Source organism: Rhinatrema bivittatum, chromosome 19, assembly GCF_901001135.1.
Source record: "Rhinatrema bivittatum chromosome 19, aRhiBiv1.1, whole genome shotgun sequence".
Taxonomy (NCBI): Eukaryota; Metazoa; Chordata; class Amphibia; order Gymnophiona; family Rhinatrematidae; genus Rhinatrema; species Rhinatrema bivittatum.
The window spans coordinates 7,158,993-7,173,196 of NC_042633.1; the positions used below are offsets into that span (position 1 = coordinate 7,158,993).

General features: G+C 43.9%; 1 protein-coding gene across 7 annotated transcripts in view; it reads right to left on the bottom strand.

Annotated features, from left to right (window-relative positions):
* Positions 1-345: 345 nt before the first annotated feature.
* The window catches only part of LOC115080772 (extracellular calcium-sensing receptor-like), a 168,152-nt gene continuing 154,293 nt past the window's right edge, over positions 346-14,204 (bottom strand). For all 7 annotated transcript variants that reach the window (XM_029585172.1, XM_029585176.1, XM_029585177.1 and 4 more), the window contains one exon: positions 346-1,966. In XM_029585172.1, coding sequence (XP_029441032.1) covers positions 1,044-1,966 — 923 coding nt within the window. In that variant the 3' untranslated portion in view covers positions 346-1,043. The remainder of the gene's footprint in view (positions 1,967-14,204) is intronic.

Here is a 14,204-nt window from a genome sequence, read left to right on the forward strand (position 1 = left end):
AGAACATAAAAACAACAGCATATAAACAATAGAAAGAGTGTGTGGCCTACGCGCCTCAAAGCTGGGAGATACGTGCAGAGGTTGGGTGGAGCATGTTGCATGGATTTTAAAGGCGCCCAATTACGCGTATCTCCTGGTACGCACACAAAACATTTTTTTTAAAAAAGGAGTGGGGCATGGGCATGGTCTGGCAGGGAGTGGGCATTCCTGGATTTATGAATGAAACCAGTGCATAAATACTTACGCGTAGAGGCACGTGCCGGGGTCCCCTACCATGTATCGTTACTTCTGCTATGGATAACGTGTAAGTAATAAAATAAAAAAATCTAGGCTAGTCAGCGGGGTTTTAAGGGTGGGTGCTAATGGGGTAAAAGGGAGGCTATTTAATTAGGGGGATTAAGAAGCCCTATCCTTTACCTGGGCCAACTGGGAATGAACTGGGGAAACTGGTAATTGCATCGGCGCGCGTCTACTAAAATTCTACCAATTTACACAGTAGAAGCAGCATTTGCATGCACATGAACAGCCTACTTTATACCATGCAGGCATATACGCGTATATGTTCTAAAACAGCTGGGTCTCTGGGCGTAAGCTGGCATACGCACGTACATATGTGCCCACACTCCGGTATCAAAGTTATCCTCTAAGAGAGGACTGTAACATCTAACATTGTGTTTGAGGGGTGATTCCTGGGACCTAGAGGGGACACCTAAGTTCTAATGAATATTTATTGATCGATGGTACCTCATATACTCTCTTTGGCCTTATTCAAATCCAGTCTAAAACCCCTCCTTTTTGATGCCACTTTTACACCTTTACAACCTGATAATTTCTCTTTCAGCTTTATTGATTTTAACCCTTTTCTTAATAAATGAAATTCCCAATGTTTATTTTACATTGAATGTTGGTCTTGATTAGATTGTAAGCTCTATGGAGCAGGGACTATCTCTTATTTGTTTTTGCACAGCACTGTGTACATTGATTAGCACTATAGAAGTGATAAGTATTAGCAGTACTGGTAGAAGCGATGGGGTACAATAAAATTACTTTGCATTTTTTAGGTTCCCTGTGGTTTTCCCCATTAGGAATTCCTTGGTATTCATCTCTGGTCTGATTAGAATGACATAACATTTGGGGAAGAATATACAACCCAACAACCCAGCACTGGAGGACAAAATTGCAAATATTTCCACAGCCACCGTGTACTTCCCTCTTGTGCTTAGGTAAGCAGGGATGAAAGACAGCCAGACAGCAATGAATATAAGCATGCTGAAGGTGATGAACTTAGCCTCATTAAAGCTGTCGGGCAACTTTCTAGCTAAAAAAGCTACAATTAAACTGATAGTAGCCAAAAGCCCCATGTATCCCAGCATGCACCAGAATGCAATCAATGAACCTTCATTGCATTCAAAGATTATCTTCCCCATCTGAGATTTCATGCTCATTTGGGAAAACGGGGGAGCTACGATCAACCAAGTGACACAGATGAGAACTTGGACCAGGCTGCAGGCTAACACCAAGGTGCTGGGCAGTTGTGGTCCTACCCATGACCTTAGATTGCTGTTTGGCTTGGTGGCCTTGAAGGCTATGGTCACTATGATGGTCTTGGCCAACAAGCAGGAGATGCAGATAGCGAATACAACACCAAATGCAATCTGACGTACCATGCAGACTAGGTTTGTGGGGTGGCCAATGAAAACTAATGAGCAGCCAAAACACAGGAAGAGGGCCAATAGCAGGAGGTAGCTCAGTTCACGATTATTCGCTTTCACAAGTGGAGTGTGGTGTTTCCAGATGAAAACTGCAAGTATAGCGGCTGGCACCAGGGCTCCTAGCACTGAGGTAACAGCAAGTATCATGCCCAGGGGTTCTTGGTAGGACAGAAACTCAATGGACTTCTCCTGGCATCCGTCATTTCTCTTGGTGGGCCATTGGTCATCAGGGCATGTCATGCAATCTGTGGCATCTGTAGGAAAAAAAGAGATTCCATGTGTGGCTTAGATCAGGGAAAATCATTACAGGAATAAAATGAGAAAGTGAACATGATTCATCTTTACAGAGGCATTATCCTTTGCCAACTCCGTTTTGCCAGAACTTGTTGAGTTTTAAGTATGAGGGGGATAGTAAATTGCTGGGCTCCGATTACTTTCTACCAGGACTTTAACCCCTAACAAGTGACTCACAATATGATCAGACACCTGATTCCAGGAGATTATGTAATGGGAGGGTATTTTTTGGATTTGAGATTAATGAACTGCTACTGTGGTGCCTGCAATGCCATCCTAAAGCTCAGGTACTGTAGTTTAGGTGCAGAAATCAGTTACTATGCCAGGTTTAGTGCAGACCTGCCTCTACAGGGTTAATGGTCAGGCTGAGAGTGAGGGAGGTTGAGTATGCTTAGCCTTTAGGATCCCTGCTGACCTGTCTGGAACCAATCAGAGATGGGAGTAAGCCTCAGAGCCAGTGCGGCCTGCACATTCTGCTTGCATTTTCTTTCTCTTGTGGATTTTCTTCCAGAGTTACAAAACTGGTGCCAGAAAAGGGCTGAGTCATTAGATACAGGCAGAGTATCTAATCCTGGAGACAGGAATGTTAGTGTAGCCCCTAAGCCATTGACGAGCTGTGAAAGAACATTAACTATTGAGGCTTTTAAATGTATATTTCCTACTGAACCATTCTGTGTTTATGTACCAGGGATGTGCATTCGTCCAGGACGAATTAGGCAATTTCAACAAAATTGCCTAATTCGTCCTAGATTGGCCACCCTGAAAAACGAAGTGGATTTTCCCGAAATTCAGGGCGGCCAAAAAAAATTGATCCGAAACGCGGGAAATGAAATTTCCTGCAGCAGGCCGATAACGAAGGCCGAACAGAAAGGTTCAGCCAAACCACATGTCTATTGTGTACTGCAAGAGCAAGATTGATTTTGTTTCTTCACTAAAGAAGACCCTGGAGAAGGACCATCTCTACACAACAAGAAACTGGAGGGAAGTGGAATAGATGAAAATCCTTTCACAGTAGAAAATGTGTGGGAAGAGCTAAAGAACCTGAAAGTGGACAAAGCCATGGGGCCTGATGGGATTCATCCAAGGATATTGAGGGAGCTCAGAGATGTTCTGGCGGCTCCACTGTGTGACCTGTTCAATAGATCCCTAGAAACGGGAGTGGTGCCGAGTGATTGGAGAAGAGCGGTGGTGGTCCCGCTTCACAAGAGTGGCAACAGGGAGGAGGCTGGAAACTACAGACCAGTTAGCCTCACTTCGGTGGTGGGAAAAGTAATGGAGTCACTGCTGAAAGAGAGAATAGTGAACAATCTACAGTCCGGAGAATCGATGGACCAGAGGCAACATGGATTCACCAGGGGAAGATCCTGTCAGACAAATCTGATTGACTTTTTTGACTGGGTAACCAAGGAATTGGATCAAGGAAGAGCACTCGATATCATATACTTGGATTTCAGCAAAGCTTTTGATACGGTTCCGCACAGGAGACTGGTGAATAAAACGAGAAGCTTGGGAGTGAGTGCCGATGTGGTGACCTGGATTGCAAATTGGTTGACGGACAGAAGACAATGTGTGATGGTAAATGGAACCTTCTCTGAGGAGAGAGCGGTTATAAGTGGTGTACCGCAAGGATCGGTGTTGGGACCGGTCCTGTTCAATATCTTTGTGAGCGACATTGCGGACGGGATTGAAGGTAAGGTTTGTCTTTTTGCGGATGACACTAAGATCTGCAACAGAGTGGACACGCCGGAAGGAGTGGAGAGAATGAGATGGGATCTAAGGAAACTGGAAGAGTGGTCGAAGACATGGCAGCTGAGATTCAATGCAAAGAAATGCAAAGTCATGCATATGGGGAGTGGAAATCCGAATGAAATGTATTCGATGGGGGGGGGGGAGGCTGATGTGCACAGAGAGGGAGAGGGACCTTGGGGTGATAGTATCTAATGATATGAAGTCTGCGAAACAATGCGACAAGGCGATAGCAAAAGCCAGAAGAATGCTGGGCTGCATAGAGAGAGGAATATCGAGTAAGAAAAGGAAAGTGATTATTCCCCTGTACAGGTCCTTGGTGAGGCCTCACCTGGAGTACTGTGTTCAGTTCTGGAGACCGTATCTTCAAAAAGACAAAGACAAGATGGAAGCGGTACAGAGAAGGGCGACCAGGAAGGTGGAGGATCTTCATCGGATGACGTACGAGGAGAGATTGAAGAATCTAAATATGTACACCCTGGAGGAGAGGAGGAGCAGAGGTGATATGATACAGACTTTCAGATACTTGAAAGGTTTTAATGATCCAAAGACAACGACAAACCTTTTCCGTAGGAAGAAAATCAGCAGAACCAGGGGTCACGATTTGAAGCTCCAGGGAGGAAGATTCAGAACCAATGTCAGGAAGTATTTCTTCACGGAGAGGGTGGTGGATGCCTGGAATGCCCTTCCGGAGGAAGTGGTGAAGACCAGAACTGTGAGGGACTTCAAAGGGGCGTGGGATAAACACTGTGGATCCATAAAGTCAAGAGACCGCCAATGTAGAGTGGGTGGCTCACCAGAAAGATGGCTACTGCCCGGAGACAATACCCTTATTAAATAAACATACAGATGCTTACTGTGACTCCAACATCGCTCTAAGCTTCAACGGCAAGAGGAAATGTGGAAAAAAGGATTTGCTATCACAAAGAGGGGAGTAGCTGGCTTGTTACGGCGGTTACTACCCCAAACCAAATAAGCCTAATACTTCACTTTCCAAGCATATACAGCATAGTTCTCTGCTTCAACGGCAGGGGAGAAGAAAAGAGGGTTCGCACTCACAAAGCGGGGAGTAGCTGGCTTATTACGGCGGTTACTACCCCAAACCAAATGTGCCTGATACTTCGCTTTCGATGCATATCCAGCATGGCTCTCTGCTTCATGGCATGGGAGAGGCTGATACATCAAGCATTTCCAGCATAGCTCTCTGCTTCAACAGCAGGGGAATAAGAAAAGCTGAGGCTTCACGCATATCCAGAATAGCTTCAACTGCAGGGGAGAAGAAAAAAAAAAAAAAAGGATTCGCACTCACAAAGCAGGGAGTAGCTGGCTTGTTACGGCGGTTACTACCCTAAACCAAAAGGGCCTGATACTTCACTTTCAATGCATAACCAGCATGGCTCTCCGCTTCAACGGCAGGAGAGAAAAAAAACAACCAATAGGGGCTGTATGACATAGTCTGGGTAAAGGGAATAAACATGGGTGTAGCTTGCTTATTGCAGCAGTTACTACCCCTACTACCCCTAACTAATCAAGCTAGGTATTTCACTTGGATGCAGCTCCATCACTGCTCTCTACATTAATGGTGGGGGTGGAAGGGAAATAGAACCAAGAGTTAAGAGAAAATGATAAGTATGAGACAAAAAAATGTGTGAAGCTTGCTGGGCAGACTGGATGGGCCGTTTGGTCTTCTTCTGCCGTCATTTCTATGTTTCTATGTTTCCTCTTGAGGATTTTAGTTTAGGTTTTTACTGAGTGGGTTTGAATTTTTATGTATTTATTTTATGTAATATATCCTTTGGTATAAGTTACTGAGTTTTTTTTGTATTTCTGTCTGTTTGGGTTGTATTGGTTTTATAATAACTGTGGTGGGTTGTGGGTGGGTAGGTTGTGTTGGATGTATGTAATTATTTAATTATTAGTCATTTTATATGAGTAGTACCGATCTGAAATATAATCATAGGCATGTGACTCTCATACCATCCCGCAAGCTCATTGGCATATCTGCTCTCAAGCCGCATCTGGGATCATCTTTAATCACTGGTCACAATTTTGCCCATGTATTTATGTTGCTAATTTTTTACTTTTTGTTCATTTTTTCTTTTTAGATAAAAATTGTACTTCCCTTGTGAAGCTCACGGAGGGTGATACCCTTCCAAATTGCTTTTAAATGCAGTCCAGAGTTCAGTTCGACGTGCACGTTTCGCGTCCTGAGCTGCTTAAGGAACCTGTCTGGCTGTATTCGCGTGTGCCAATTTTCCTTCGGTTACACTTTAATATTGTCTCGCGAGCGTGAATTTCGCTTCATCGCGGTCTGGGAGAGAAATCTCTCTGGACTGCATTTAAAAGCAATTTGGAAGGGTATCACCCTCCGTGAGCTTCACAAGGGAAGTACAATTTTTATCTAAAAAGAAAAAATGAACAAAAAGTAAAAAATTAGCAACATAAATACATGGGCAAAATTGTGACCAGTGATTAAAGATGATCCCAGTTGCGGCTTGAGAGCAGATATGCCAATGAGCTTGCGGGATGGTATGAGAGTCACATGCCTATGATTATATTTCAGATCGGTACTACTCATATAAAATGACAAATTCTGTATAACCTAACGTATTTAGATTTATTCTATAGTGGACTCGTTGGTTAATCGATTGAGTTCAATTGATATATATTATTTAATTATTGTCATTATGTATTGTTCATGCTTGCCTTGAGCTTTGTTTGTATTTTTCTGATTATGATTTATGAATATATAGATTTATTTGTATGTATAATATTTTAATTAAATAAATGGTGTGATTTCTTTGTTAGAATCCAGCCACCTGGGGGATCCAAGATGGCGAACTAGTACGGAGCTAGTGAGCATCTCTTCACACTGCTTTGTTTCCTGTTGTGATGCCTCATTCTGCCCAAAAACGGAGAGCTAGAGAACGGGAAGGTTCTGCTGCTCTTTCTCTAAACCCTCCTATTGGCCCGATGGACGCCCAGATCTGTAGAGGAATTCTGAATTTGCCTCAGGGAACTGGTTCGCTGGAGGAGAATCGAGGGGGCAGCGGAGCCTGATCGCCTCCCTGAACTGTTGACATCTTTATCACCGGAGGAGCAGTCTGCCCCTGGGAACCCGGCAAAGGCGCGAGAGTTGACCCGGCAACGAGAACGGGAGCCACGGGAGGAAGTAGGCGGTGAAACCCCGACCATTGAGCCTGGGGAACTCCAGGAAGACACCACTGTATTTTGGAACAGCTACGTGGAAGCAGGGGAAGTTGCTGGCAAGGCTTCGGTGCAGCAGGATCAAGGAGAGTCGTAAAGGAGAACCTTTACAACTCCACACAGTTGAGCTGGTAAGGCCAGCTTTGTTCAGTTTAGAGACTATTTGGGAGGCTATACAGACTTTGAATAAGAATGTGTTGGCTCAAATTAGACCTATTATTGAGAAAGTTAAAAGTGTGGAATCCCGTCTAGTTAAATTGGAGGAAGAAAGCATTGAAAACAAAAGAATGCTGGAAAGCAGTAAAACAAGAATTGAAAGTTCTGTTCTGTTACAGAATACTATAATTAAAGAAAATCAAACTCTTCAATTCAAAATTGAAAACATGGAAAATCAAATTAGAGGCAGGAACCTGCGATGTATTCATTTTCCTAAAATACCACATGTCCTTCCAAAAGACATATGGAAAAGATATCTTATGGAAATTCTCAATATCAAGGAACATGTTCTCCCTCTAGTTTCAAGGGTATATTACATCCCACCATTTAAGGAAAAGAGGGTGGACAAAGATGGTATGGAAGCCATAATCTCAATAGAATCTCCAAAACTGGACATTTCTGCTAGTGGAGACATCTGAGGCAAATTTAGCTGTGCCGATGACACTGATAGTTTCATTTCTTCTTGAATTGGACAGGGAATGGGTATTGAAACAATACTTTAAACATCGGAGGGAACCTTTTTTAAATAATCATGTACAAATATTTCCTGATATATCTAGGCCTACACAAGCAAGGAGGCGTCAATTCCTTATAATGAAACCCCGAGTTCTTGAACTAGGGGGTCTTTTTCTACTTAAGTTCCCTTACAAATGTGTAGTCAAGATTTTGGGGGCTTATATATTTTATCAACCCTCCCAGTTATCTTCTTTCCTATCTAATAAAGTAAAGATTCCCATATCATCCTCACCTGTCTAGAAGCTGAATAACCATGTTAGTGATATACAAACCGCAATGGGATATAAAAAATGCCCTCTGAGCTAGTTTTTTCTATAGAATGTATACAGTCTTTCTTTGTCCACTGAGGTTATGGTTGGATCCCTATATAGTGGACTATATACATGTATTCTGTTTAATCTGTAAGTCCTTTTGTAACTTACATTGTATGGTATTAGTACCTATTTTCTTGAATATATGTATTGCATCTCAAGATTTATTTTCTTGAATTGTAATTTATGAAAAGTCATAAATAAAGAATTAAAAAGAAAAAAAAAGAATCCAGCCACCTTCCCAGATTCCTCAGTGGCAGATGTTCACCGTGCGGCCAGGAGCTGCCATTGGATGTTCTGATGCATGTGATACTGGGACCCGGCGAAGAGATGCTTAGAGCATATGTGCGCATCGGTGCGCACGATTCGGCGCACATTGCCGGGAGAGTCAGATACCTGCCCGATGATGTCACACACTCGTCTACTTAGCTTGGGGGGGGGGGGGGGCGCTGTTGAGCTCTGAGGGAGATGGATGATGGATGCCTGAAACTTCAGTTCCCTTCAACTCCTTTTCTTTTTTGCTTATTGCGGAGCATTATTCCACTGTTTCTGCCTACCTGTGCTACTCTCTGCTTTCCAGGATGTCTATCCCCAAGTCACACAAGATAGAAGCAGACTTTGCAGCTGTTTCTGCAACGAAATGTACCAAACATGATCCCTGACACCAGAAAAGCAGCCGCTGAATCATCTTCCGATCTCATCATTACCGAGCTCCAGCAAATGAAAGAAATGCTGCGAATGAACACTGAAACTACAGCCTATGTATCCTCGGGATCCCTGAAGGCAAGGAGGGCACTAATATACTCTCTTATCTACATACCTTAATTCTGGCATGCCTACAGATCTCATTTGGCCTGCCACTGGAGATAGAACGGGCACATTGGCTTCCATCTCACTCCACACCTAACGCACCATTTCCTCGTCCGGTGATCCTGAAACTACTGCGCTACCAACACACCTTGGCTATTTTACAAGCTGCAAAATTGCGCCAGTCAATTCATTTGGAGTCATTGAAGCTTTTTTTGTGACGGATTTGGCCAAAACAATGGCACAGAGTAAAAGAGCTTTCTTGGCGCAGCGGCCTCAACTTTGGGATGCTGGTGCTAAATATAGCCTATTGTATCCGGCTGGATGAGGGTCAAACATAATAATTCTACCAAAGTCTATGACTGGCCAGATGACCTGCATTCTTATTTGGCCTCTTTGCCTGCTTTTTCAGCCATGGTGGGTTGAATATACTGTTTTCCTTTTTTCTTTTTCTCATCTGGATGCCTTTTATGGGGGTTGGACTTCTTATTTTTCCTTCTGGATGGACTCCTTTACCGATATCATTTTGCAGCTTAAGAACATAAGAACATAAGAAATTGCCATGCTGGGTCAGACCAAGGGTCCATCAAGCCCAGCATCCTGTTTCCAACAGAGGCCAAAACCAGGCCACAAGAACCTGGCAATTACCCAAACACTAAGAAGAACCCATGCTACTGATGCAATTAATAGCAGTGGCTATTCCCTAACTATAATTGATTAATAGCCATTAATGGACTTCTCCTGCAAGAACTTATCCAAACCTTTTTTGAACCCAGCTACACTAACTGCACTAACCACCTCCTCTGGCAACAAATTCCAGAGCTTTATTGTGCGTTGAGTGAAAAAGAATTTTCTCCGATTAGTCTTAAATGTGTTACTTGCTAACTTCATGGAATGCCCCCTAGTCCTTCTATTATTCGAAAGTGTAAATAACCGAGTCATATCTACTCGTTCAAGACCTCTCATGATCTTAAAGACCTCTATCATATCCCCCCTCAGCCGTCTCTTCTCCAAGCTGAACAGCCCTAACCTCTTCAGCCTTTCCTCATAGGGGAGCTGTTCCATACCCTTTATCATTTTGATTGCCCTTCACAGCTTTGTTGACTGTGATCTACCTTCTTGACAGCTGTCTATAACTTTCTTAATTCTCCAGTTCTATTGCCTACTAGACATTCTCCTTACAATATTTTTGCTGTTTTTTCTCATCATTCTCATCATACTACTGATATCTCCGCTATTAATACCACATGTATTGTTTTCTGGAGTTTTGGGATCGCCTACTCCTTGTCTCACAGACTCCTTCACTTATCTCCATATGTGGGTTTGGCATGACTCTTTTTTGCTCTGCCTTTGCTTTGCTATTTTTTGTGGTGTGTTTTTGTTTTTCCTTGCTTCAGATGACATGTTACTGCTTTCTTTTTTTCTTTATAATTTATTAATTTTCTCAAAAAACATTTACATGTAATAAGAAAAGGAAAATAGTGCGTTACAACATAGAACATAGTTCAAATTGAACTTACAAATATAGAGAAAAAAAAAGAAAATTATTATGTAACTAACACATACAGACCCCATAATCATGGGGGAGCCTATCTTCTAGAATTATATTAAGGTAATTATGAAACATTCATAACTTGAGAGTAATCTATTCCATTTTTACCAAACATTTTACTCCTTTAAGGGCTGTAACCCACTCAGCCACTTTTATCTTGAAGAAAAGTTTCTAAATGCCCTGGGTCTACGAAAATAAACTTATTTCTTTGATAGGAAATCATGCATTTACATGGATATTTTAGAAAAAAGGTGGCCCCTAAGGCCAAAACCCTCTGTTTCATTAACAGAAATTGTTTCCTTTTGTGTTGGGTTACCCTAGACACATCAGGAAAAATTTGCAATGTTTGTCCACAAAAGGCATAATTTTTATTAAGAAATTATTTCTGGAGGACCAGATTTTTCTGGCTCTCAAGTGAAAATATAACTACTAATGTGGATCTTGACTGGATATTATCCACGAGGCCTCTAAAAAAGATGTCAAATTGGGGCTTTCCGGGTGGAGTACATCCATGTCATCATCATTTTTTGCAATATTCTTTTTTGCATTAGATACATAGTACAAATTAGAAGTAATTATTTCTTCTGAAATATCCAAAATTTCTTTTGAGTATTTCTTAAATAATTCATTGGCCGACAACAATCTGGTAATGGGAAAATTCAATATTCTAAGATTCTTTTTCCTTAACACATTTTCCATATTTTCTGCTTATATATCATTACTGTATCCTTAATAAATGCAGAACCTGACGTCTGGATAGTGGCTACCTGTGTGGATGTTACCACATTAGTTGCCTCTATAGCCTGCAGTCTTTTTTCATGTTCCTCTAGGGCTTTCTTAGTATCGGTTGCAAATAATGTGGCTTGATTCATGGACTGGACTAATCTCCTGTCCATGTTGGTTACTGCCCGCCATATATCAGTCAAGGAAATATTTTCCGGTTCAGGTATGTTTAGTTCTAAGGTAGGGGAGGGGTTAACAATACCCTCTTTTGCAGTAATTACTCCTCCAACTGCTCCCATAACCATAGTCTGAACCAAATTATCTTCCCTTGGTGGTTTAGCAGGTTTTATTGCCAAACCGGAGGAGTCCAATATAGCTTCATTGGGCTCTCCTTCCACCAGGGGTGAAAAGGATGTTTGGTTTTGAGGAGGAGTTCTGGAATCCCCAGATGTAAAAGTTATTTCAGTTGCCAGTTCTCTCATATTATAACTCACCCTCCGCTGGAGGTGGGCGTCCATGGGTCCTCGGACTTCTTTCGATGTCGGCGTGGAGGTCTTAATTTTTCTCTTTCTCCCCATTAGATGGTTCCTCTGTCAAAGAAAACGCGCCCAGGGGCGCGCCGCTGTGGTGTCTTTTATACCCACAGCAGCTCCCGCTAACGTCGGGGGGGGGGGGGGGGCGGAGCTCTGTTCTCTCACGGCTCCTTCCGGTGTCATACTCTCCTGCTCCTTGTCCTCGGCTCTCGGCACGGCAGGCTCCCAGGCAGGGTATGCAGATGAAAACTTCTATACCCACAGCAGCTCCCGCTAACGTCGGGGGGGGGGGGGGGGGGGGGGGCGGAGCTCTGTTCTCTCACGGCTCCTTCCGGTGTCACACTCTCCTGCTCCTCGTCCTCGGCTCTCGGCACGGCAGGCTCCCCATGTTACTGCTTTCTAATGTTTGTTATTATCTTTGCCACCTTCAGAAATACTCCAAATTTATTTATGCTATTCTGCCTATGATGGTTCTTTTCTCTCAATGGTACACTTATGATGGCTTCTGATCTTAAAATGTTTTCTTTAAATGTGAATGGCCTCAATCTCTGTATTAAGTGGAAAAAGATTCTCAATCTGTTACGATTCCTGGCCGTGAGACGCAACAGCCGGGCTCCTACCTCTCTCCCCACCAGCTCCGCGGTGACTCCCGGCGGCCCCCTGCTCTTTCTGGGCCACAGCTCGGCTTCTCCCCGGTGGCATCTCCATGAATGAGACACCACCGAGCTCCTGCACTTCCTAAGAACATAAGAACATAAGAAAATGCCATACTGGGTCAGACCAAGGGTCCATCAAGCCCAGCATTCTGTTTCCAACAGTGGCCAATCCAGGCCATAAGAACCTGGCAAGTACCCCAAAACTAAGCCTATTCCATGTTACTGTTGCTAATGGCAGTGGCTATTCTCTAGGTGAACTTAATAGCAGGTAATGGACTTCTCCTCCAAGAACTTATCCAATCCGTTTTTAAACACAGCTATACTAACTGAACTAACCACATCCTCTGGCAACAAATTCCAGAGTTTAATTGTGCGTTTCCATGTTTTGCCTCTCTGCTGCCTGCCGACTCGAACTTCTCTTTGGAGAGGTCAGGAGACCCCCACAAGACTTGCAAAAAGTCCCTGGTGGTCCAGAAGGGGTCCTGGAGTGATCTCCTGCACTCAGGCCGTTGGCTTCCAGTATTCAAAATGGCACCAATAGCCTTTACCCTTAATATGTCACAGGGGCTACCGGTGCCATTGGTTGGCCCCTGTCACATGGTAGGAGCACAAGATGGCGCCGGCTGTCCATTGTTCCTATCATGTGACAGGGGCTGACCAATGGCACCGGTAGCCCCTGTGACATAGTGAGGGCAAAGGCTATCGGCGCCATTTTGAATACCGGCAGCCAACAGCCCAAATGCAGAAGTTCACTCCAGGACCCCTGCTGGACCACCAGGGACTTTTGCAAGGCTTGCGGGGGTCAGGAGGGTGGGGGTTTATTCATTAGTGATACTTTGTATTCGTGGGGGTTCGCCATAAGTTTCGTGAACCCCATGAATATAACGAACATGGAATATACATTGCGGATTGCCAATATGTTGCAAACAAATGCACACCCCTAAAGCTTAGGAATCAGATGATAAAAACAAGCCCTTTATTAAAAATGCCCGACTCTGGCCGAGTTTCGCTCTCTTACATGGAGCTGCCTCAGGGGCAATTGATTGTAACAGGACTTAGGTTTGTTCACAAAGGTGATATCGCAATGACATTCAGTGTCATTGATTTTCTTGTTGTGTCTAGAAACCTTTTCTCTATTCACACTGCATTAGGGATGTGAATCGTTTTTTGACGATTTAAAAAAATCGTCAGATAATTTTAAAATCGTCAAAAATCGTTAGAGTGCGCGATACAATACAAATTCCCCCGATTTATCGTCAAAAATCGTTAAATCGGGCACGGGAATTATTTGGGGGGGGGGGGGGCGGGAAAACCGGCACACCAAAACAACCCCTAAACCCACCCCAACCCTTTAAAACCAATCCCTTACCCTCCCGAACCCCCCCAAAATGTTAAATTACCTGGTGGTCCAGTGGGGGGGGGGGGGGGGTGTCCCAGCACGATCTCCCGATCTCGGGCCATCGGCGCCATTTTGGCTGCCACTAATATAAATGGCGCCGATGGCCGGATAAAAAAAACCCCACCCGACCCTTTAAACTGACCCCCTTAGCCTCCCCCACCCTCCCAACCCCCCCCCAAAACCTTTTAAAATTACCTGGTGGTCCGGGGGGGGCGCGGGGAGCGATCGACCGCTCTCGGGCCATCGGCTGCCACTCATAAAGATGGCGCCTATGGCCCTTTGCCCTTACCATGTGACAGGGTATCTGTGCCATTGGCCGGCCCCTGTCACATGGTAGGAGCACTGGATGGCCGGCGCCATCTTTACGATGGCGGCGGCCATCTTTAAAGTATAGAAATAGAATAGAATAGAGAAAAGGTTTCTAGACACAAGAAGAAAATCAATGACACTGAATGTCACTGCGATATCACCTTTGTGAACAAACCTAAGTCCTGTTACAATCAATTGCCCCTGAGGCAACTCCATGTAAGAG